Source organism: Trachemys scripta, chromosome 4 (genome assembly GCF_013100865.1).
Source record: "Trachemys scripta elegans isolate TJP31775 chromosome 4, CAS_Tse_1.0, whole genome shotgun sequence".
Lineage (NCBI taxonomy): Eukaryota > Metazoa > Chordata > Testudines > Emydidae > Trachemys > Trachemys scripta.
The window spans coordinates 22,581,123-22,605,252 of record NC_048301.1 but is presented as its reverse complement, the minus strand read 5'-3'; the positions used below and the strand labels follow the sequence as shown (position 1 = coordinate 22,605,252).

At 41.8% G+C, this 24,130-nt stretch overlaps 1 protein-coding gene across 4 annotated transcripts in view; it reads left to right on the top strand.

Annotated features, from left to right (window-relative positions):
- Nucleotides 1-24,130, top strand: part of PPP2R5C (protein phosphatase 2 regulatory subunit B'gamma) — a 182,818-nt gene that overhangs the window by 72,988 nt on the left and 85,700 nt on the right. For all 4 annotated transcript variants that reach the window (XM_034767954.1, XM_034767955.1, XM_034767957.1 and 1 more), the window contains one exon: nt 23,606-23,805. In XM_034767954.1, coding sequence (XP_034623845.1) covers nt 23,606-23,805 — 200 coding nt within the window. The remainder of the gene's footprint in view (nt 1-23,605; nt 23,806-24,130) is intronic.

Here is a 24,130-nt window from a genome sequence, read left to right as displayed (position 1 = left end):
CAAAGGCTCTTAAGCAAAGTAAGTAGTTCTGAGAAGAGGGAAGGTCCTCTCATGGATCAGTAGCTGGTTAAAAGATAGGAAACAAACAAGAATAAATGGTCAATTTTCACGACTGATATTAGCCAACATGGTCAGGGACGCTACCCCATGCTCTAGGTGTCCCTGAATCTTTGACTACTAGGAGCTGGGAATGGACATTAGGGGATGGATCACTTGATAATTGCATTGTTCTGTTCATGCCTTCTGAAGCATCTGGCACTGGTCATTGTTGGAAACCAGGATACTGGGCTAGATGGACCATTGGTCTGACCCTGTATGGCCATTCTTATGTTCTTAATTCAAAATTGGAAGGTTTATTGAATTAGATTACTTATTATGATATTAAGTTCAGTGCCTCAAGGCCTGTAGGTATTTCCATAGTCTAAATGATAGATTATCATGATCATGTCACACTTTTCCTAAACATTAAATTTTCAATGCGTTGCAGAATGTTGTATTGACAAAAGGTACAGGTTGGTGCTTTTTTGGGGTGAGGGTGAAGGTGGAGTGAAGTTACAGGAGGCTCTGGCAGGTCGGAACAGATAAGATTTTGGCACTCAGGAGGAGATCTTTGGCACTAGGAAGTGGGATACATCTCTTTTCCTTGTGGATAGAAACAGAAGGACTTAAGTTTTGGGGAGCAGGTGGAGTTCAACAACTTTGACAGATGATAGCTGCCTGACTGCCCTGATATCCAGGATTTTCTCCGCCATTGATGGAGGAAAGCATCAGGAGCAGCATATTTATACTGAAATCAGCAACGAATGCTAAGTATCAGTTTTGAAGCCTAATGAAAACATTTAAATGTGAATACTTTGAGACAAACTGGGGAGCTCACGCCTCTCTTACAGCTACTGTTCTAGAAGATGTTCTGTTGCAGAGATGAGATGACACTGCACTGGATTAAGTTTGGCTTGTAATGGGGATGTTTTCTTTGCATCTGTAAAGGATATTTTAAATATTTTTTTAAAGTAAAATCATAGACACTAGTACAGAATTCTGCAGCAAAGGGCGTGTTTTGTGGTGGATTCTGTGGCTTCAGTTTTTTAGTTTTTTTCCTAGCTAAACATAAGAGGGGGTCCCAAGCAGAGTCAAAGGAGAACCCTGTTTGAAATCCCAGTATACCCTGTCAGGTTTGGAGGCGAAGAGATGGGGCAAGGGCTGGGCTTTTTGCTAGGATGCCCCTTGATTTTGCTGGTGAGTTATTTTTGGCATCTGCTAGAGCTGATTGAAACTTGGAATTTCTGTTCTATAGGAAATTTCAACACTTCCAAAATTGCTTATTTTCCCAAATTGGAATGAAATTCTGAAATTTCCCTTTGAACAAAATTTCCCACAAAACAGCCTTAAGTGAAGTGCCTTGTTTTGACTTTATTATAATTCATTATATAAATGGCATAATATAAACTGTATACTATATTTTATAGCATAAATAATACAAAAGTCCAAACAAAAGTGCTTTGACTTTATAAAAAATGTTTTGATGATTTTGTCAAAGTTAGGTAGAATCAATATGTTCCTATAAAATGTTTTGATTTAATCAAATCATTGTTTTCTGCCAGAAAACTTATTTTCAGAAAATGTTTGACACACTCTAGCAGGTTGCTTTTGACTACCCATTATCCGGTAAATATTTTAAGCTATGATAATAGGTATTTATCTTAAATAAAAACAGTATAGTGTGTGTTTGTGCACATTAATTTATATTTTCATAAAACTCATATAGGGAGTATTTTCTAAACATGCTTGTGGAAAATATTTAAAGATAAAAATGCACTTCCATTTTTTACTTCGTTTTTTTTAAATTTCCACCTTAGAGGAGAAAAGAGATCTACTAATGCTAACGGCAGATATTTTCTATAAATAGCTTAAACAAGAGTTATGAAAACTAGGAAGAGTTCTCATTCTCTCCCCCTCCCCACTGCAAACAGAAGTCTCGCTTTAGTAAAGTCATGTCTGTACTAGGAAAGCTTGTAAGCACTTTTCTGCACAGATGCAGAAAATGATAGCTGTAGTATAGACAGAATGCAGGCATTTTTGGAGAAATATGGATTCCGTTTTTTAGTGTGGACAACAGCCGATCAGCTTCCACTGATACAGGAAGAATGCTTACCAATATTTCCACTGTAGATGTATCCATCCATCCTTCTCTGCACTAGCATTTCTGGAGAAATCTCCCACAATTGCATTGCGACTAGTGTAGCTTCACAAATGGTAACACAAGAGACAGTGCTAGTATAAACTGGGGGCACAGTCATTTTTACCACCATGTTTCTAGATCTGCTCTGAGGTGCACTGGTGGAAAAACAATAGTGGGAAAGATTCCCCCAAAAAACCCCAAACCAGTTAGTATAGACACTGCATTATTGGCCTGAATTCTTAATGGCTGCAATTCATACTACACACGATTGATTCTTTTCACAATTTATTTCAAGCCGAAGTTTTGTGAGATCCTGAAAGTTATATGTGAAGTGTGTTCAATTTGACTGTTCTTGCAGGATTCCCCCCGCCCTTCACCAGCACGCTGGAATTTCAATTTTGAACCAGCTAAAGTACTTTGAGAACACAAAGTTTGACTCCCCCTCCCACCCCCAAAAGCAGCAGCAAGTTCTGAAAGATTTGGTGAAGGATTTTTTTTCTCTTAAGTTAATTTAGGTTTTGTGACAGATGCTGTATTGACATATATTGGAAGTTCTCTTTCTGCAGAAGAGGCACAGTATAGCCAATAGCAGTGCCAGTTTTTCCTCTTCTGCATTGACCTGCTAGTATGTCTCACCTCTGACTTGGAAGTCCCCTCTATTCGACACTGGTGAGGCCACACCTGGAGTATTGCATCCAGTTTTGGTCCCCCACTACAGAAGGGATGTGGACAAATTGGAGAGGGCCCAGCAGAGGGCAACGAAAATGATTAGGGGGCTGGGAGACATGACTTACGAGTAGAGGCTGAGGGAACTGGGGTTATTTAGTCTGCAGAAGAGAAGAGTGAGGGGGGGTTCCATAGAGGATGGAGCTAGGCTGTTCTCAGTGGTGGCAGATGACAGAACAAGAAGCAATGGTCTCAAGTTGCAGTGAGTGAGGTCTGGGTTGGATATTAGGAAACATTATTCACTAGGAGGGTGGTAAAGCACTGGAATGGGTTACCTAGAGAGGTGGTGGAATCTCCATCCTTAGAGGTTTTTAAGGCCCGGCTTGACAAAGCCTTGGCTGGGATGATTTAGTTGGTGTTGGTACTGCTTTGAGCAGGGGATTAGACTAGATGACCTCCTGAGGTCTCTTCCAACCCTAACTTATGATTTGTAGGTGAGGATCATACTCTATACCTGCTTATTGCTTGGCATCTCTACAGAATGCCAACAAGAATGCCAGATGTAATGGTGTCTTTGTGATGTAAGTATGTGTCCATGAGCATTTGGACTGTTTGCATTTTGATAACTCCCAGGGGACCCAATCAAGATCAGGGCCCCATTGTATGAGGTGTATGTACAAAGAGTTCAGTTGAGATATGGCACCAAACATTTGTCATATGGTGGTCTCTAAACTTGGGCTGTCTTTGAACTACTGACCTTGAGGTAGATGGTTATTCAATCTCCATAAGTACTGAAGGATCTTAAGGCAAACAAATGCTTTCTAGATGTAATATATAATACATTTACTTGTATAATTTCATATTGCTGTTACTATAGAATGCTAAAAGATCACACTCTTGGGTCCCTTTGACAGTGAACAAACATAGGAAGTATGCTATGCAATAAATGCATTAGATGATAGCCAATTAATCTTTCAATCTTCGTATATGTAACTAATTCCTTAAAAGAAAGCTTCACCATTGTTCAAAAATTCCTGAATAAGCATACTTATTCTTAAAACAAATTGACACTTCAAAAGAGGCACATTTTTATTTAACAAAACTTGTTAAAGAACCTGGAGGCTACTATCTTAATTGACACAGAGTATGGATAAAGGAAACACTCTTCACACTTCATCGAATGAGAATAACAGAAATTCAAGAGCCAAATTTAAAAAGTAGTATGGTTCTAGTTCACGCAGAAAAACAAATCTCTTAATTGCATGCAAGACCAAAGGGTGCCCTGACCTCACCATCAACTGATTAAAAAAAGTCTGTTCATGTTTCTGAAGGTCATTTTCAAAGTATAGAGCTCTTACTATAAACTGACCTTTCTTTTTTCCTGCAGGTACCAAGGCAGGATATTTAAATTAAGGCAGGTATTCAGTGCCTATGAGTGCATTTAATGCGGTGATGTCTTCTGCGTTAACTGTTAACCAATTTCTTTACTACTTATTTACATGAAACTACCACCTAGTTAGAATGTAATGAAGCAGATTAATGGCTGCAGTGCACTGGTCTGCGGTTAAAGCCACTGCAAATATGCGTCTAAGAAAGGCGTTAAATAATGCATATAAATTAGGAACACAGAATATGGTTGGGTATTACTGTTGAAGATAGAGCAATTGAATTTTTAATATGGTGAATGGGGGACTACTTCTTAGTTAAAAAATACCTAGGAAAAAGTATCCAGAAAAGCAGCCAATTTTTGGTTTAAAGAAAGTGTTACCTGAGAGAACAATATCCAGGAATTTGCACACTGCTTGTAGGTTTTTTTGCTTTTCTCATGCATTGAAGTATAAAGTGAATCTTTTTCCTACTTTTACTTCCTGCCACAATCTGAGACTCCATGCAGTCAAATCAGAATTATTGTCTGCTGTTTTGAAATTGCAAGTTATTTCTAAAGCATTGCTATTTGGAGTTTTAGGTGTGTTTTTTTTTTTTCTAGAAAATATTACTTGTTTTCTCTGAAATCAAGAGATATAGAGTGTTTCTTTTTGGCATTGAAGGGAAATGATCACTGAACGTTACTGGCTTACTCATATTAGCTTACCATATTGCAAAGAATTTTTTTGTGTGATCAGAGTTGTACACTGTATTCCAGATGAGGTCTTTCCAGTGCCTTATACTATAGCATTAATGCCTGCCTCTCTCTACTAGAAATGCCTTGCCTGATGCTTCCTAGGATTGCCTTTGCCTTTGCCTTTTTCTCAGCTGGAATCACATTGGTGGCTTATAGTAATCCTCTGATCGACCAACACACCCAAGTCGCTCTCCTTCTCTATCTCTTCCAACTAGTGAGCCCCCGTTTATAAGAAATTCTCACTAGACCATAAGTGCATGATCTTGTACTTTGTACTATTACACTTCCATCCCATTTCTGTTATTCCAGTCTTCAAGATTATCCTGATCTTTCTATATAATATTCCAGTGCTCTTCTCTATTGAAAATGCCTACCAACTTTGTATCATCAGCAAACTTCTTTAGCACGTGCCTACTTTTTGTGCGAAGGTCATTAATAAAAATATTAAATAACATTGGTCCCAAGATCAATTCTTGATGAGCTCCACTAGCAACCTCTCTCCAGTCTGATAGTTCATCTTTCAGCACAGCCTGTTGCCTTTTCCTCTTCAGCCAGTTCCTTAAGCAGCTTACAATTCTTGTACTGATCCTGATCTTCTCTTATTTAACTACCAGTTTCCCATGGGGGGCCATGTTAGATGCTTTACTTGAAGTCCAAGTGTATTAGATCTACTGAATTTCCCTTATCTAAAATTTAAATTATGTCCTCAAAGATGGATATCAGATTAGTCTGGCATAATCTACCTTTGGTAATCGCATGTTGCACTGCATCGCCTTTTCTGTTTACCTCCATGAATTTAACTGTTCTTTAAAAATTTGTTCAACAGTCTTGTATGCTAATGAGGTCAGATTGATGTGTTTGTAGTTGTCTGGATCACTTTCTTCCCCCTTTCTTAAATATAGATAAGACATTAGCTATTCTTCAATCAGATGGTACCATCCCAAATGTGTAGATTTATTGGAAATCTGTGCCTCCAGGCTAGCAATCTCATGTGCCAGTTCTTCCAGTATTCTGGGATGGAAATTATCCAGTCCCCCTAAATTGAGAACATTAAACTCTTAAGTTTTTCTTCAACTTCAGATGTGGTAATTTTCTTTTCTGTGCACTCACTTCTGTCCACCATCCTGCCTTCCTGCACATGTTCAATATTAGCATACTTATTGAAAACAGAGGCAAAGTGTTCATTTAGTTTAGGGCCATACCTAAAGGATCTTTAATCTTCCCATCCATGCTGCAGAGTGGTCCAACCTCATCCTTCCTCATTCTCTTGTTATTTATATAATTAAAACCCCTCTTATTATTTATTTTAATTTCCTTGAATGAAACCTGTAATCTGTTAGTGTGAATGTTTATTCTTTGACATATATTCTGGTGTCAGAAAAATATTTTTGCACAATAGTTGGTAGTGAAATTTGTCTTGTTTATGATTAGACTATAGTGTTATCCGTTTTCTGATAATGTTTTTCATTTCTGACCCTCTTCAAAGCTCTTTATTGATTTCATCTGCAGCATAAGTAGCTAGTTCTCTCCATAGGCTACTAAATGCAATGCTCCTTGTTGAAACTGTGTATTTTAAACCATATAGTCTTCATTATTATGACTTTTTTTATACAGAGCAGCAAATCCTTCCTCACGATGAGGGGGGAAAAGGTGATGTAGCAAGATAAAATCCAGAGATGTGCACATTTTAACTCTTCGGTCACTGTTTGGTTTTTTTTTTTGGTTTTCTTAGGGCAGCTGCTTAATTCCCATTTGTTTTTTTATTTGCAAAATTTTTTAAATAAAAATGTATTCTCTGTCCTGAGTACTAATTACCACACAGTACTAAAAGCCTTGAACATAAATAAAGTTTAATACTACATTGAGGGGGTCTTAAAGGTACAACATTTAAGAGCTAATGTTTCAGAAACTTTTATATGATCATTCAGTGTTTACTTATGCCCCTCTCTCCCTAAAGTTAGAAAAGTATTAGTTCAGGCATACATTATGAATTATGAAGAAACCTAGATAACTCACACTTTAGATGTGTGGATAGTGATTAAAACAAATCTGTATCCATTTTGATCAGTGCAGTGTTATGAAAGTTCAAACTACAGGAAACATCTCTTAGTACAATTTGCAAATTTCATTTGAAACAAAATTGTTAATTTAAATCAGAATTTTTGACTCTGTTTGGGAAGTCCACAATATAGACTCATAGACTCATAGACATTAAGGTCAGAAGGGACCATTATGATCATCTGGTCTGACCCCCTGCATGCCGCAGGCCGCAAGACCCTTCCCTGTACTCTACCGTTGAAGTCCCCAGTCCTGTGTTTTAGTGACTTCAATCGGCTGAGACCCTCCTGCTAGTGATCCCTGCCCCATGCTGCGGAGGAAGGCGAAAAACCTCCAGAGGCTCGGCCAATCTACCCTGGAGGAAAATTCCTTCCCGACCCCAAATATGGCGATCAGTAATACCCCGAGCATATAGGCAAGAGTCTCTAGCCTGACCCTTGTTGGCCATTATGTTGTTCATGTACCATTGCTTGGTTTTCCTTGACTACTATGTTTTATCATTAAACCATTCCCTCCATAAACTTATCCAACTTAATCTTAAAACCAGACAGGTCCGTCGCCCCCACCGTTTCCCTCGGAAGGCCGTTCCAATATTTCACCCCTCTGATGGTCAGAAACCTTCGTCTAATTTCTAGCCTAAACTTCCCCCCGGCCAGTTTGTATCCATTCGTTCTCGTGTCCACATTAGTACTAAACTGGAATAATTCCTCTCCCTCCCTTGTATTAACCCCTCTGATATATTTAAAGATAGCAATCATATCCCCCCTCAGCCTTCGCTTTGTCAGACTAAACAACCCAAGCTCCTCTAATCTCTTTTCATACGACAGGTTTTCCATTCCTCTGATCATCTTAGTCGCCCTTCTCTGCACCCGTTCCAGTTTGAGTTCATCTTTTTTAAACATTGGAGACCAGAACTGCACACAGTACTCCAAATGAGGTCTCACCAGTGCCTTATACAACGGAAGCAGGACCTCCCTATCTCTACTAGATATACCTCGCCTAATACATCCCAAGACCGCATTGGCTTTTTTCACCGCCACGTCACATTGCCGACTCATAGTCATCCTGCGGTCCACAAGGACCCCTAGGTCCTTCTCCTCTTCCGTTACTTCTAACCAATGCGTCCCCATCTTGTAACTAAAATTGTTATTATTCGTCCCCAAGTGCATAACCTTACACTTTTTACTATTAAATTTCATCCTATTTCTAATACTCCAATTCACAAGCTCATTCAAGTCTCCCTGCAGAGTATCCCTATCCTCCTCCGAGTTTGCAACTCCTCCCACCTTCGTATCATCCGCAAACTTTATCAGCCCACTCTTGCAATCTGTCCCGAGGTCAGTTATAAATAGATTAAATAAGATGGGTCCCAAAACCGAACCTTGAGGCACTCCACTAGTAACCTCCCTCCAACCCGACAATTCACCCTTTAATACGACCCGCTGCATTCTCCCCATTAACCAATTCCCTATCCACCTCTGGATTTTCATATCGATCCCCATGTTTTTCATTTTAACCAATAGTTCCTCATGGGGTACTGTATCAAACGCTTTACTGAAATCCAGGTAAATTAGGTCCACCGCATTTCCCTTATCTAATAAGTCCGTTACTTTCTCAAAGAAGGAGATCAGATTCGTTTGGCACGATCTGCCCTTCGTAAAACCATGCTGTAATTTATCGCATTTGCCATTAACCTCAAGGTCCTCAACTAGTTTCTCTTTCAGAATCTTCTCCAGCACCTTGCACACTACTGATGTTAAACTAACAGGCCTATAGTTACCCGGGTCACTTTTTTTCCCTTTCTTGAAAATAGGAACCACATTGGCTATTCTCCAGTCTAACGGGACTACCCCCGAGTTTACAGATTCATTAAATATAGTCGCTAATGGGCCTGCTATTTCCCGCGCCAATTCCTTCAATATTCTCGGATGAAGATCGTCCGGTCCACCCGACTTAGTCCCATTAAGGCGTTCTAGTTTTGTTTCTACCTCGGATGCGGTAATCCCCCATCCCGTATGCCCCTCTGTAACGGTGCTAGTATCCCTAATACCTTCATTGGCCTCATTAAACACCGATGCAAAATATTCATTGAGATATTGCGCCATGCCTAGATTATCTTTAATCTCCTCTCCGGCTATAGTCTTCAGCGGTCCCACTTCTTCTTTCTTTGCTTTCTTCCTATTTATATGGCTGTAAAACCTCTTACTATTACTTTTAATTCCCCTCGCTAAGTCCAACTCTTCCCGGCCTTTGGCCTTTCTCACTCTATCTCTACATTCTCTGACTTCGCTAAGGTAAGTTTCCTTACTGATCCCTCCCCTCTTCCACTCTTTGTACGCTTTCTGTTTTTTCCTAATCGCCCCTTTCAGCCGGTCGCTCATCCAGCTCGGTCTAAGTCTCTTGCTTAGTAATCTTTTTCCCTTTTTGGGGATACAGGCCTCTGACAGCTCTTGCATCTTTAACTTAAAGTAATCCCAGGCTTCTTCTGCCTTTAGGTCCCTTAATACGTTTGCCCAATCCACTTCCCTTACCAGTCCCCTTAATTTGTTAAAATTGGCCTTTTTAAAATTATAAACCCTAGTCTTTGACTTAATTCTGGTACTCTTTCCATTTAGTTTAAAGCGAATTAGCTCATGATCACTGGAGCCCAAGTTGTCCCCCACTACCACTTCCTCAACAAGGTCCTCACTACTTACCAGAATCAAATCTAAAATGGCCTCCCCCCTCGTCGGCTCAGCTACCACTTGATAAAGGAATTGATCCGCAAGCACATCTAGGAACATCTGAGCCCTATTATTGCTACTAGCGTTTGTTCCCCAATCTATATCCGGGAAGTTAAAGTCCCCCATAATTACACAGTTTCTATTAGTATTTACCTCCCTTAATACATTAAACAATTCCTTATCCATATCCTGGGTCGATCCCGGCGGTCTATAGCACACCCCAAGCACTATCCCCGGAGAGGCTCTAGTAGTACTTTTACCCAGCTTGAGTATTGCCCAGACGGACTCTGTATTATCTATTCCATCCACTATTATTTCTTTACAGCTTATTTCACTATTGACATACAATGCCACCCCCCCCCCCTTTACCTTTATCCCGGTCTTTCCTAAACAGCGCATACCCCTCCATACCTGTGTTCCAGTCGTGACTGCCATTCCACCATGTTTCAGTTATTCCTACGATATCCGGTTTCAGTTCTCGGACCAAGAGCTCCAATTCCTCCATTTTATTACCTAGGCTTCTCGCATTGGTGTACAAACAGCCTAATATATGTCGTTTAGCCTGTCTCCCATTACTAGCACTGTATGTTGCGCTCCTCTTTGTGTTCGTCCCCCCTGTCCCTCCTATGTCCAATCTCATTTCCCCGGCTATGTCTCCTCTTATTACACTCAGCTTTTCAATACCGGAAACTGGCGTGGAGATTAACTGTGCATCTCCCAACCATCTCCCCAAACTTCCTAGTTTAAAGCTCTTTTGATAAGATGAGCCAGCCTCCCTCCCAGAAGTCTATTTCCTTCCCTACTCAGGTGAAGCCCATCCCGCGAGAACAGGTGTCTGTCCCCGAAAGCCTCCCAGTGGCCATACATCCCAAAGCCCTCCTTATAGCACCACTCCCTTAGCCAACTATTTATCCTCGCAATCCTATCAGCCCTTTGGTCCCCTTCCCTCGGAACAGGCAGAATCCCACTAAAGATAACCTGAGCCTCTATCTCCTTGAGAGTCTTCCCCAGCCTGGCATAATCTCCCTTGATTCTCTCTAACGAGAACCTAGCCGTGTCATTCGTTCCCACATGAAGGATTATCAAGGGGTTCTTACCTGCTCCTTTCAGGATCCTTTTCAACCGCAGGTCCACATCGCTGTACAGCTGCTGTTGCAGATGTCTTCTTCAGTGAAGCATTTTTCATTGGGTAGTTTTATGGTAGAAGGTTTTTAATTTGCACTTTTCTATCAAGCCATCTACTATGTATTCTTAAAAGTCGTCCAAAACATCAAAGAATCATAGAATATCAGGGTTGGAAGGGACCTCAGGAAGTCATTTAGTCCAATCCCCTGCTCAAAGCAGGACTAATTCCCAACTAAATCATCCCAGCCAGGACTTTGTCAAGCCTGACCTTAAAAACCTCTCAGGAAGGAGATTCCACCACCTCCCTAGGTAACCAATTCCAGTGCTTCACCACCCTCCTAGGGAAAAAGATTTTCCTAATATCCAACCTAAACCTCCCCCACTGCAACTTGAGACTATTACTCCTTGTTCTGTCATCTGCTACCACTGAGAACAGTCTAGATCCATCCTCTTTGGAACCCCCTTTCATGTAGGAGAAAGCAGCTATCAAATCCCCACTCATTCTTCTCTTCTGCAGACTAAACAATCCCAGTTTTCTCAGCCTCTCGTCATAAGTCATGTGTTCCAGCCCCCTAATCATTTTTGTTGCCCTCCGCTGGACTCTTTCCAATTTTTCCACATCCTTCTTGTAGTGTGGGGCCCAAAACTGGACACAATACTCCATGCCTGTGATGCTTTTGGTTTTTAATAATGCTGATGATGCTTTAAAAGTGTCCTCTGTTCCTTCAGGCCATACTGATCAGGAGATCTAAGCTTGAAATCCTTTAAACATAATAAGGAAATGTTGTCTTATCTACTGTTTCAGATATAGTAAATCTTTCTTTCTTTGAAAAGTATTTTAGAAATTTAGTCCAACCAGCATGAACCCTAGATTTTTTTCCCCCCCAAACTGTCACAGGAGCAGTTTACTGTACTGATTCATACTTTTCCCCTCAAATAATCTTCTATACAAGACATCTTAGACTCTGGAATTTTGTGCCCAAGAGAAATCTAACATTTTGGATTACCATTTTTTCAATGAATTATTTACAGGGCTTCCAACTTCCTGCTTTCTCTTCTAATGGAAAGTTAGAACTGTTTGATGTTGTTTTCATCCCTAATAAATATAGGACTTGCAATGCCAGATTCTTTTGTATCATAATTTAAGAGATAAATACTATTATACCTTTACCCCGATATAATGCGACCCGATATAACACGGGTTCACATACAACGCGGTAAAGCAGCGCTCCGGCGGATCAGCGCGTCAGCTCCCAGCCGCAGCGCTCCGCTTCCCGCCGCCGGTGAGTGCGGGAGGGTTGAGGAAAAGATGCCCCTCCATACTCACCTGTGGAGGGAAGTGGAGCACCGCGGCTGGGAGCTAGCGGAGTGGAGCAGGCTGGGACCGGGCTGCTCTGCTTCCGCTGCCGCCGGTGAGTGCGGGACCTTCTCCTTCCCTCCCACTCCCCCCCCACCTGCGACATGGTTGGGGCCAGGGCAAGGAAAGCGGAGCGGGCTGAGTCCGCGGCACTCTGCTTCCCACCGCAGGTGAGTATGGGGGGCGTCCTTTCCCCAACCTCCTTGCACTCACCGGCAGCGGCGGAAGCGGAGCAGCCCGGCCCCAGTCCACTCCACTCTGCCAGCTCCCAGCCGCGGCACTCCGCTTCCTGCTGCAGGTGAGTACGGGGGGCGTCTTTTCCCCAACCTCCCCACACTCACCAGCGGTGGGAAGCGGAGCGCTGCGGCTGGGAGCTGGCAGAGTGGAGTGGACTGGGGCCGGGCTGCTCCGCTTCCCGCCACTGCCGATGAGTGCCTGTCAGGTGGCGGGGGAGTGTGTGGATAGGGGGCGGGGCAGTCGGGGACAGGGAGCAGGGGGTTTGGGTAGGGGGTGGGGTCCTGGGGGTGATTAGGGATGGGGGTCACAGGACAAGGCACAGGGGGGCCAAAGCAAGTTCAATATAACGCGGTCTCACCTGTAGCGTGGTAAGATTTTTTGGCTCCGGAGGACCGCATTATATCAGGGTAGAGGTGTACTACTTTATTCTTACGGCCAATAGAAAATTCCATATAGGCTTTCTTGTTGCCTTACTATTAGATTTCTTATAACTTAAAATTTTGTAAACCAAAGTGTCTTCAAATTATGATTTGGAAAGGTATATGGGGATGGGGGGAAATGTTTGTAAGCATATCCTATCTTCCAAGTACAACAGTAGGCTACCACCTAGATTCCTAGCTAATATAAAGCCAAACAAGCTATAAACTTTTTCTAAAGTTGAACAGTTGGGTGTTATGATTTAAATCAGTTACATGATGGACCTGTCCACCTTTTTTCCAGTGTAAATGAGTAGCACTATCTTAGTTCCAAGCATCTCTAGCAATACTGGAACCTGCTTTTGGCAGCTAAGCAACACTTTTGTTTGGGACTCTGTTCCTCTTATTAGAATTCCTACCTGAGACAAAAGGCCATATCTTCCTTCTCATTTCAGGTATAAGTTTTTCCTGTCTTTTTAAGGTAAATGGAATATGATAAAGTATTGGGGAGTGTAGTGGGGCAGCTTCCCCATTCCTGGAGAAAAGGAGTAAAAGCAGCCAAGCTAGGCTGATTGGGGAAGCAGCCACAGCTGTGGCTAGCTCAATTAGGGCCCAGCTGGCCCTGATAAGAGGATTGGGGGCCAGGAGCTGAAGGCGTCTCTCTCTAGCGGTGGAGAGAGAAGGACCTAGCTGCCAAGGAGCAGAGTCCAGAGGTAGAGAAGTGTTGGGGAAAGGCAAGAGGAGCTGGGGAGCTCCAGCTTGGCAATTCCCCAGGCTGCAGGCCTTGTTCAAGGCCTAACGAGAGGTACTGGGCTGCAGGGAAAGGCAGCAGGTCAAAACCCCCCTTGTCAGTGATGAGAGGTTTACAGAGTGCAGTCTGCCCCAGTGAGCAGGGCCTAGGTGATGACTGGCAGTAGCCACTGAGGCAAGGTGGGGATAGAGGGTTGGGGGTTCCCCTGGGAGGGGAGACCCAGAGTGTGGGGGCACTGCCAGGGGGCAGCACCTCATGGTAAAGGGGCACCGGGGTCCAGGAAGGACACGGGGGCCAGCAGCAGGCAAGACACCGGCCAGGAGGTGGTGCTCCGTATGCTGGAGAGCTAATTCCCAGGACAGTCAGGAGGAGGCGCTGCACCAGTGAGTCAAGCCCTGCTACAGGAAGATTGGCAAAAATAAATCATTCTCTGATCACTACAGAGCATTGTTATATGAATTAAATGGAAAATTCTTAGCATTTATTGTATTCTTGACAGAATGCACAGCTATGTGTCTAAGTATGAATATGTCTAAAATATACAGAAAATGGATATTCTGCAAATGTCGTGTTCTGAAAATATGTATAATTGGCTTTTTACTGTATCTGAGCCAATTTTTCCTCTATGCAATGACGTGAGACTTTTTCTCAGGAGGGAATTGCTAGTAATAGTTGCTAACATCTGACACTAGCAGCAATGGCTGCTGAGCAGAGAACTGACCTACCCCTGATTAAAACAGCATTTCTCTTGTTCCTCCCCAAAAGACTGATACAACAGTCTGGTAGCTGAGCTGCTTGATTCTCTCTCTTCTCCGTTTTCATATCCCATAGAGTCCCCCAAATTCAACAGCCATGTGGATCAGAGGAAGGTGTTGCTTAAACTGACAATGGGAAGGATGGTGCAGCGTATTGGGAAGTGGATTTCTTATGGAGCATACAGGAGACAGCTTGGCAGCTAATCATTTAGGGAAAGAGAATGAGGCTGATACCGAAAAGTGAAGGAAAGAGTTGCTGAGAAATCTGTCCCTCATAAGTAATTAAAGCCCCAAAAGCCCACTGGCATTTCTTAACTATTTTACCATAAATTAGATAAGACCCTTGAAATGAGTGCTAGAATTTTGCAGGAACTATAGTAAGTTAGGTTGAGATCTTAAGAGACAAAGTAGTCAGGACCTCTGTTTACATCTCAACCAAGAGTTAACTTTACTGTCTGAAAGTCCTTCCTTAGAACACGCTACTTCCTACAGATTTATAAATCCGGTGTAGTGTCTCTCTCCTCCCCTGCCCCCCCAAATGCATACACCCCCCGCCATCCTCAGAGAAAAGTAAAGTTACTTATAAAAAAAAAAAAAAATAGGGAGAAGATTAGGGAAATCTGGTTCATTGTCAGCAAAGAGGGATGATGGAAATGTTTGGTTATAAAATAAATCTGACATCAAAACAACAAATCTGTATTTTTTCTATAGTTGTGATTTCACTTGAACTGACTTCTATGAATTTGTTTTTTGTTCATAAAATAAACACTAAACCTAAAATAACACAATTGCATTTGGATGTGATGTAATTCAGAACTGCATTTTGAAGCAATTTCTGAATGGCTTTTCTTTAGTAGAACAGGATCCTTGGTTTCTAATCCATAGTGTCTTCTCTTTCCAAGTCAAGACCAGTTGCAACAAGATTTATTTGAAGAGTATTGGGTCATCTGCTAATGACCTAATGATGCTACTCAATGATTACATTATTTATTATAGTTAAATTAAATGACATACTGTATTATTTTACAGCATCCAGAAGAGCTGTATAGCAGAGGTTCTCAGATGGGGGAGTGGGCCCACCTGGGGGGGCACAGAATGTATTCTGGTGGGGTGTGAGAAGCATTAGGGAGGAAAAAAACTTACTGCGCACATTTTACCCACAGCAATGAATAACTAGTATATCTGATTCCTTCAGACAAATCAGGTCCTCAGATGACACTGTGTATTTGACTCTGGATGTCACTGTACATTTTGACAGATTTCTCTTAAGCTTGTATAGCATTATACACAGTCGTTGCCATCTGTATGTTGATCCGTTTGCTATGACACAGTGTGCACATTGAATTGTAAGCATTGACCACAATTGCAGTTTTGCTGCTACTTCAAGTAGTGTCCCTATGGGTACTTCACTGTAGGTGTTTAAGCATCCCCATGCTTCTGATTGGAGATTTTCAGTGGCAGTGTCCGTTTTTGGTCTGCACATGTTTGTTCTGCCTCTAGGCTAATTAGTACTGTGCAGGCGTACCACCCTCAGTTCTTTCTCAACCGCCCCTGGCTAGAGATGGAGCATTTAGCAGTCTGTTTGCGAATACTTTAGATCCTCTTTTAAAGTCGTTACTTTAATAGTTTGTGGGTTTTTTCACATTTTGTTAGATTATGAGGTTTTATTCTTGTTCGGCTACTTTTTTAATGAAAAAGAATTGTAATAGATGGCTTTTACCCCTTTTTTCTTTTTTTCCCTACTGGGGATTGCCCCCACCCCAGTAAGGGGTATGCCTGGCATCCCATCCCTGTGTTTAAAAGGTGCCTCTCGTGCAAGGAGGCCATACTCGTAATGGACAGCCATGTCCATTGCCTCAGGGAAACCCACATTCCCCAGAAGGGTGCCCTCTGCCAGCAGCTGAAGACCAGGGCTTGAAAAAACAGGAACTCCAGTTAAAAGTACTCCTCATGGAGGTGGCTCTACAGCCTGATTCTCCCCAGCATGAGACAGGGCAGGTGAAGCAAAGAAAGTCTTTGGGCTCCCTGTGAAAGTCTAAGTAGAAAAAGAGACCTGCCAGCCATTCTGTGCAGTTCCTTAACCAGCCAGAGGAGATTCCCGGCATGTGTGGTGACCTTAGTACCGATAGCTACCAAACATGATACCCAGAAACGATAGCTACCAAACATACCCAGAAACCGTGTGGGCACTATGGTACAGAGTCAGAGAAAACCTAAATACTCTATGGGCACAGGAACTGAGGCAGCGGTACCGCCATCTTGAGATAGAGATATGGACCATGCCATCTCCGGAAAGATGGCACTGACATGGGAGTACTTGGTACTGACGAGCTAAACATCAACCTCCTCAAACTTGGAGCAGTGAGAAACACCTGCACTCATTTCCTCTCACTGATCAGAGGTACGCACACGAAAGTCATGACAACATAACGTGCATGGATTACCTAGATCGCCAGCGTGCATGCTCCCCCAGAGTCCTGACTGGCTTCGTATGGAGTAGTTCCAGAGCATTGCCCGGTGACTCCGTGACAACCACCAATGGACATGGAGGTTCCTGCAGCACCGGCATTATCCCCGTCATCGCCAGATGAGGCTATCACTGGGCCCTCTCACCCAGTTCTTCAGGATGATGCCAAAGTGCACCAGGAACTTTTGAAGAGGGTCACCTCCAACCTGGTGCTTCAGGCAGAGGAATTGGAAGAGCCCTCAGACTCTCTCTTCGACGTCCTCTGCTCCTTGGTTCCTGCCAGGGTGGCTCTACCCCTTCGTGAAGGGGTTTCCAAGATCACTAATGCCCTGTGGTAGACTCCCTCTTCCCTGGCCCCTACCTCGAAAAGGGCTGAATGCCAGTACTTTGTGCCAACCAAGAGGCATGAGTACTTATACTCCCACCCAGCCCCTAATTCCCTTGTGGTTGAGGCGGTTAATCACAAGGAGAGGCAAGGACAGCCCAGAGCCACCCCCAAAAATAAAGACTTGAGGAGGCTGGATCTCTTTGGATGTAAGGTTTATTTGTCTTCCAGCCTCCAGCTGAGAGTGGCCAACCACCAAGCCCTCCTTGGCCAGTATGACTTCAATATGTGGCAAGCCTATTTCACTGCTTTTACCAGAGCTAGATCTGGCTCTTCTAATAGCCTTTTTCTTACACTGATATCTTTTATTCCTACTGCAATTTGATCTCTTTCCATTGATTCAGATTGTGGAAATTGTGTGTCTGACTTCTTATCTTTAGGTCTGTTAAAAATGATTCAGAAATTTCTGCCTCTTGAGTGAAACTGAAATCTTTCAAATGTTTCACTTCTTTTTGGTAAACAGAATTCCTCAAAAAAAAAATTTTTTTTCAGAGCGACTCCTAGTTGGTTCATTCTCTAACATTAAGCTCAAATGAATTATATAACGAAATTGCTTCAGTATCTGCAATATTCAAAAAGATAATCTTTTGTTCATCTTCCTTATGAGTAGATCCCGATGCCCTCAAAAATTAATCAAATTGTTATTTAAACATTTTCCAGTTTTCTGCAGCATTTCTTGACATTTTCAGAAATGTAGGAACACTTAATTGATCCATCTGATTTCATTCAAACTTATTTTTCACTTTTGAGCAACTTTTACCTGTTTTCTTTATTCTTTTTTTAACTTTTTCCAGGTCTTTTTGTAATTTCCTTCACTCCTGATGCCATGTGGTGGTTTATATTCATAATCCACTAGTCTTAATAATTCATTGCTAGTAACTTAACTGTCTTTATTAGGTACATAATTAACACACAAACAGAGCATCTTAACTCTGGTCAATCAGTCAGTCTCACTTAAAACCAACAGCCTCCTCCAGCTGTCAGCCCCCATACTCTGAAGAGTCTATTCATTCTCTTAAAGCCACGGTATCACCACAGTCCTTGCCTCGTCACATCAGCTTCTTAGCCTTCTAACAGCTTTTTCTAACAGTTAACTACCAATGAACACACTGGCCGGAAAGGGAAAATGGAACAAGTGACTTTTGTCTCCAGGGGTGTAGAGAAATAACCTGGCTTCATCACTATGTGGACTAGGCCTGTCTAAAATATCCAAACCATCTCAAAGAGGAGGTCAAACTCGATCCTTTGTTTAGCTCAGTCCATGACTTCCAGAATTATTAGCAATATTCATTAGAATATCGATACTTCATTTTTCCTATTACGATACAATGTACTATAAATCAATTTAAATAGCTTTGTCAATTACTTGCATTGTCAAAAACTATATTTAGACTTCTGAATTTTGCAGGGTCTAATTAAGTAGAATGGCAGGGATCGGCAACCTTTGTAATGTGGCCCGTCAGGGAAATCCCCTGGAGGGCCGGGACTGTTTGTTTACCTGCAGCATCCACAGGTTCGGCCCCGGTGCACTGCAGCCAGTGGGAGCTGCGATTGGACGAACCTGCGAACGTTGCAGGTAAACAAACCGCCCAGGCCTGCCAGCGGATTTCCCTGACAGGCCGCATGCCAAAGGTTGCTGATCCCTGTAGTATGGTATGGTTTTATGCAATAGCCTTGCAAGGGTTTCTATACTGTGAACACCCATAAGTATTAGGGACTGAATCAGAGACTCTGTAAGCCCTGGCATTCAGTGGTGAAATATCAGATTTAACTGGGAAAGTGCAACTTCAAGAAATACTGTTTGTGCAGACAAAACCTTTAAATACAGGCAATAAAATACTGCTAGTTTGGAATTGTGACGGGGCTGTTCTGGCTCCTGCCTCTGCTCCTGTTTACAAACTGCTCAGAGACCCTTGTGTTGGTCAAACATCTTGTGTAGTTTTATTTACAATGTGGGTTCCCAACATCTTCATACTATATACAGCTCAGCTCTTAACCCAGTGGGTCTCAAACTTTTTTTTACTGGCGACTCCTTTCACATCGCAAGCATCTGAGTGTGACCCCCCCCCCAATAAATTAAACACATTATAAATGCTGGAGGCAAGCGGGGTTTGGGGTGGAGGTTGACAGCTCGTGACCCCCCATGTAATGACCTCACAACCCCCTGAAGGGTCCCGACCCCCAGTTTGAGAACCCCTGTCTTAACTGTCCTAGGGAACCCCCTGCTTCTGCAACAAGCAGGGAAGAGCAATCTCTCTCCTCCCTCTGTTTCCTCCCTCTAATTCTTTTCTGTGCCTATTTGTAACCTTTGTCTAATAGGTTAATTAGCCTTCCAGCTCTCCTCCACCCACAAATTAGACACAGCTCTATTTAACCAGCTCCATTCTGCATTGTTTGATTCAATCTGCAGAAACCAGAGTGCTGGCTCAGTCATTCTTGCCCAGCACTCATCACAGGAATATACAAACAATTACTGAATTAAAGACTAATTCTAAGGAAATTGTAACTTCTTTGCGTGCTTGTTTACATGTGTTCCACCAGAAATCAAAACACATTAGCCAGTAGTGTCCATTGATCATACCAGCTCCTTGGATAAAGCAATGATTGTCAATTAAATTAAATTGCACCAAAGGTTGGTATTTTGTGTTTAAATGTGTTTAACTACACATGAAAAAAGTGCTGGTGAACATTAGGCTGGAATCGTGCGTGTAGTCATAAGAAAGGCACTGGTCTGTTCATGAGCGTCTGTCATTTAGCATTTCTTTCTAGTTATAGAGTTTTTTGCTATCAGTGATCTCCTAGCAACACTGATGAAAGCTGTAATTGAGTTTTGCTTCTTATTGTATGCTGTTTACTTTGATGTGCTCCTGTTTAAGGCTGCTGTTGCTTACGGTTATTTTGGAACAAGTATTTGGAGTTACTCTATACAAAGTTTAAAGATATTATGATTGCTTGCCATTTAATACAAAATATGTATTTGAAATATATTTTATACTTTGTTTCCAAATAGCAGTATTGTTTGCTATCCCGGGATGGATTTGTCAGTCACTTGCAAGAAGAATATCCTAGAGTGTTAAACATCAAACCAGATTACGCAAATGCTGTCAGATACTCAGGTTCTTAAGTTTGTATTTGTTGTACATACATGTATAATTGGTAGCAAAATCTGAAACAAACTATGATCATATTAGCAAAGGGACTCTTACTGCTTGTGATAAAAAGTCCTAGCATTTTATAATACTTCTGTGGGAAAAGGGGAGAAATTTAGTTAATTAGCAGTCTTGAAAGCAAGCTATTGAAGTGCTTGCAGAGGCAGTCTTATCCTATTCTGTTAACCTGCTGTACCTCTCTTTGATACTAGCATCTAAATGAGTTTTGTATAGTGATTCTTTTTCAAGTCTAAAGCGTATTATCTCACTGTAACCATGTACAACCTCTGTATCCACCTATTGTTCTTGTCTTGCACTTAGATTGCAAATTGTTCAGGGCAGTGGCTGTTTGCTATGTGTTCTACAATGTCTAGCACTATGATGCCCAGATCCATGCCTTAGTCCCTTAGTTGCAATATCAATATAAATAATAATAGAATTTAAAGCAGTGGTCCCCAAACTGTGGGGTGTGCCCCTTTAGGTGGGTGGGAAGGAACATTCGGGGGACAGGTCCTGGGCCAGCCTCCGGGGGGAGGCGGAAGCACCACCCAGCCCTGCTTTGTCCCCAGCTCTGCTCCGGCTCTGGCCCCAGCAGAGGCCCCGGCTTTGTGGTTGGCCATGGCTCCCACTTTCGGCCCCAGCTCTGCTCCCAGCTGCTTGCCCAGGCCTTGGCCACCAACCAGGGCCCAGCTCCTGGTCCCACTTCCAGTGCGGCTCCCAGCCACGGCCATGGCTCGGCTTCTGGCGATGGCCCCAGGCCAGCCCCCGTAGGGGGTGGGCAGAGACCGCCCCCCAGCTCTGCTCTGGCCTCAGCTCTGCCACCAGCTGAGGCCCTGGCCATGGCTCTGGCTGCGAGCCCTAGCTGTGGCTCCGCTCCCTGCTGAAGTCCCGGGTCTTGGGATGGGGGTGCAGACAGATTACATTATGGGTAAGGGGGGGCAGAACGTAAAAAGTTTGGAGATCACCGATCTAAAGAAATACAAAGGATAATTTTATGTTCATACAATACAGCCTAACAGGTATCAGTTTGACCAAACTAATGGGTAACGGAGAATACGTAGTAATATGTAGAAATCCTCAAAATATGTCTGTATAGTTGGGACTCTGAGCCTCAGCAAATATAGAAAAAAGTATAATAGAGTTTAAACCAGTGAGGCATCATCTTTCCTTGATGACTGCTTCACATAAGATTGTTCTGTTTGCCATCAATATCATTAGTGTGTCATTCCTAGAGTGTGTTGAGAAGTATGGACCAATTTACATCATCAATTTAAATCACTTTATCTTTTTTTAGAAAAATTACTGATTTAAACCAAGTTGAAGCTTTATAAAACTAATTGGCAAATTTGTGCTATTGCAACTTTAGATTAAAATTCTAGAATGGACTAAAAATTATAAACACCATCTTTTAAAATGCTGCTACTTGTAGGGTGTTTTATTTGAATTTTATAATACCGTTATTGATGGGGCTGGAAATGTGTATTGAAAGTTAAAGCCATGATCCTGCAAGTGCATAAGCAGTATGTAACTTTACTCACTTGAATTGTACCAATGACTTCAGTGAGATTATTAATATTTAAAATTAAGCATGTGCAGAAGTGTTTGTGACATCAGGGGACTAAAATTGTATTTTTGTTTCAAAATTGGGGGTATAAAATCTTTGTGTCTTCGGGGGAAAAAAGAGCTTTAGTGTTAACCATGAAAAGTTTAGACTTTCAGTACACTAATGAAGTTAATATGTATTGTTTTTTGTGCTCACAGGCCAATATTTTCAAAAATCGGAGCCTAAATTTAGGCTCCTAAACCCATATTTAGGCACCTTAGGATGGGATTTTCAAAAGCACCAAATGTATTTAGGAACACTAATCCCATTGCCTTCGAACTGCAAACCCTGATGGAGGAGTATAAACTGCCCAAAGCATTTGAGTTTTCTTGACTGATGGAAGTTCAGTATATTGGAAGGTGCTGTCAGTTGGGGCGGAAAAAAAAAAAGCGCAGACTATATAGTTATCAATGTAATGTATTATATGTGAACTCTAATGCTTAATATTGTCACTTTCAGTGTCAGCATTATTGATTTCATTGCTGCACATTTTAAAGTATGTAACAAGGCACGTGCTGTAAATCACAGGAGTTGGGAATTGAGAGATTATTATTTGCATTACCTAGTCAAGGATCAGGATTTTGTCAAACTATAATAATTGGTAATGTGTGTCTACACATACAAAGCAGAGCTTCTGAATATTCAAACTGTGTAATTGGGGTTTTTTCTGCCACTCAATGGAAATCCTGAGCTACACAGCTTCAGACCCCATTTCTCTAATGTCTTATGTCCGTCATAAGGTGAATTTTTCTTTAGAAAATTCATGCAGCACTAATACAGTTTTTGTTTAAATATGATGAATGTATTGATATCTAAGGATGTAGTACTTCCCACACAAAAGGGACACCTAAGGTAGGAGTGTTAAGTGTAAAATCTATTCCTTTCAAACTAAAAGAACACCACCTCATGAGTTTAAAACTTCAAAAATGTAAAATATTTCATAGAATCATAGAAGTGTAGGACTGGAAGGGACCTCGAGAGATCTTCTAGTCCAATCCCTTGCACTCAAAGCAGGACTAAGCATCATCTCTAGAGCATCCCTGACAGATGTTTGTCTAACCTGTTCTTAAAAATCTCCAATGAGGGAGATTCCACAACCTCCCTAAGCAATTGATTCCATTGCTTAACTACTCTGATAGTTAGGAAGTTTTGCAGTTTATTTTGGACATTCAGAAAAAGTTTAGTCAAGTGCACAAACTAAAGATGCATCAAGCATGTTAAATCTGTGGAGTAGATAACTCTTAGTCTTACCATAATTTTTACACTAAGATGAGGTCTGGAATTTTGTGTGTGGTAAAAATATTTAATTAAGTATGTGTGGTGTTTTTTTCTGCTCAGTCAACAATTACGACAAATGCAAGCAAAACCCCAGTGGCATTGCCATACATGCTTCCTGCATCATAGGATGTTACTGGAGCACAAGACTCCAGTGATATTAAGAATTTTCATAATCTCTGTGTTTTGCAGGTAGTTTAAGATTTAGAATGCTTGCTGGTATTCTTCAACACTATTACAAAGTCTCTTAAAAAAAGAGAAAGTGGGAGGAGTACAAAGTCTTTTATAATAACGTAGTTTGTAGGCATGTTCATAACCAAATATTTTCATTTTGCAGATGTTCCTCCTGCTGAGCAAGAAAAGCTTTTTATTCAGAAGTTGCGACAATGTTGTGTTCTTTTTGACTTCGTTTCTGATCCACTGAGTGACCTAAAGTGGAAGGAAGTAAAGCGAGCTGCTTTAAGTGAAATGGTAGAGTACATCACACACAATCGCAATGTGATCACAGAGCCCATTTACCCTGAAGTAGTGCATATGGTAAGTGATTTAACAACCGGAAATATTTTGAAAGCTCTTTTTGTAGTTCAGAGTTAATTCTTTGCCTGTATTAATTTCTTTTAGTAAAGCTTAGCTGATCTTTTTTGAAGCTTTCAATATTTTAGCGTTCGTGAAAAAAATCTCTGAAATCAGTTGTCTTTTTTTTTTAAACTGACAGCTTTCTAAATCATATTGCCAGTGTTGTTGGAAATACTTGGTTCCGCCTCTAGATATTCATTAACTTGGAAATAGTCATGCAGAAGTTGAAGCATGTTGGAATTTCACAAAACAAATTTGCTTTGGAACAGTTTAATTTCTTCAGTCT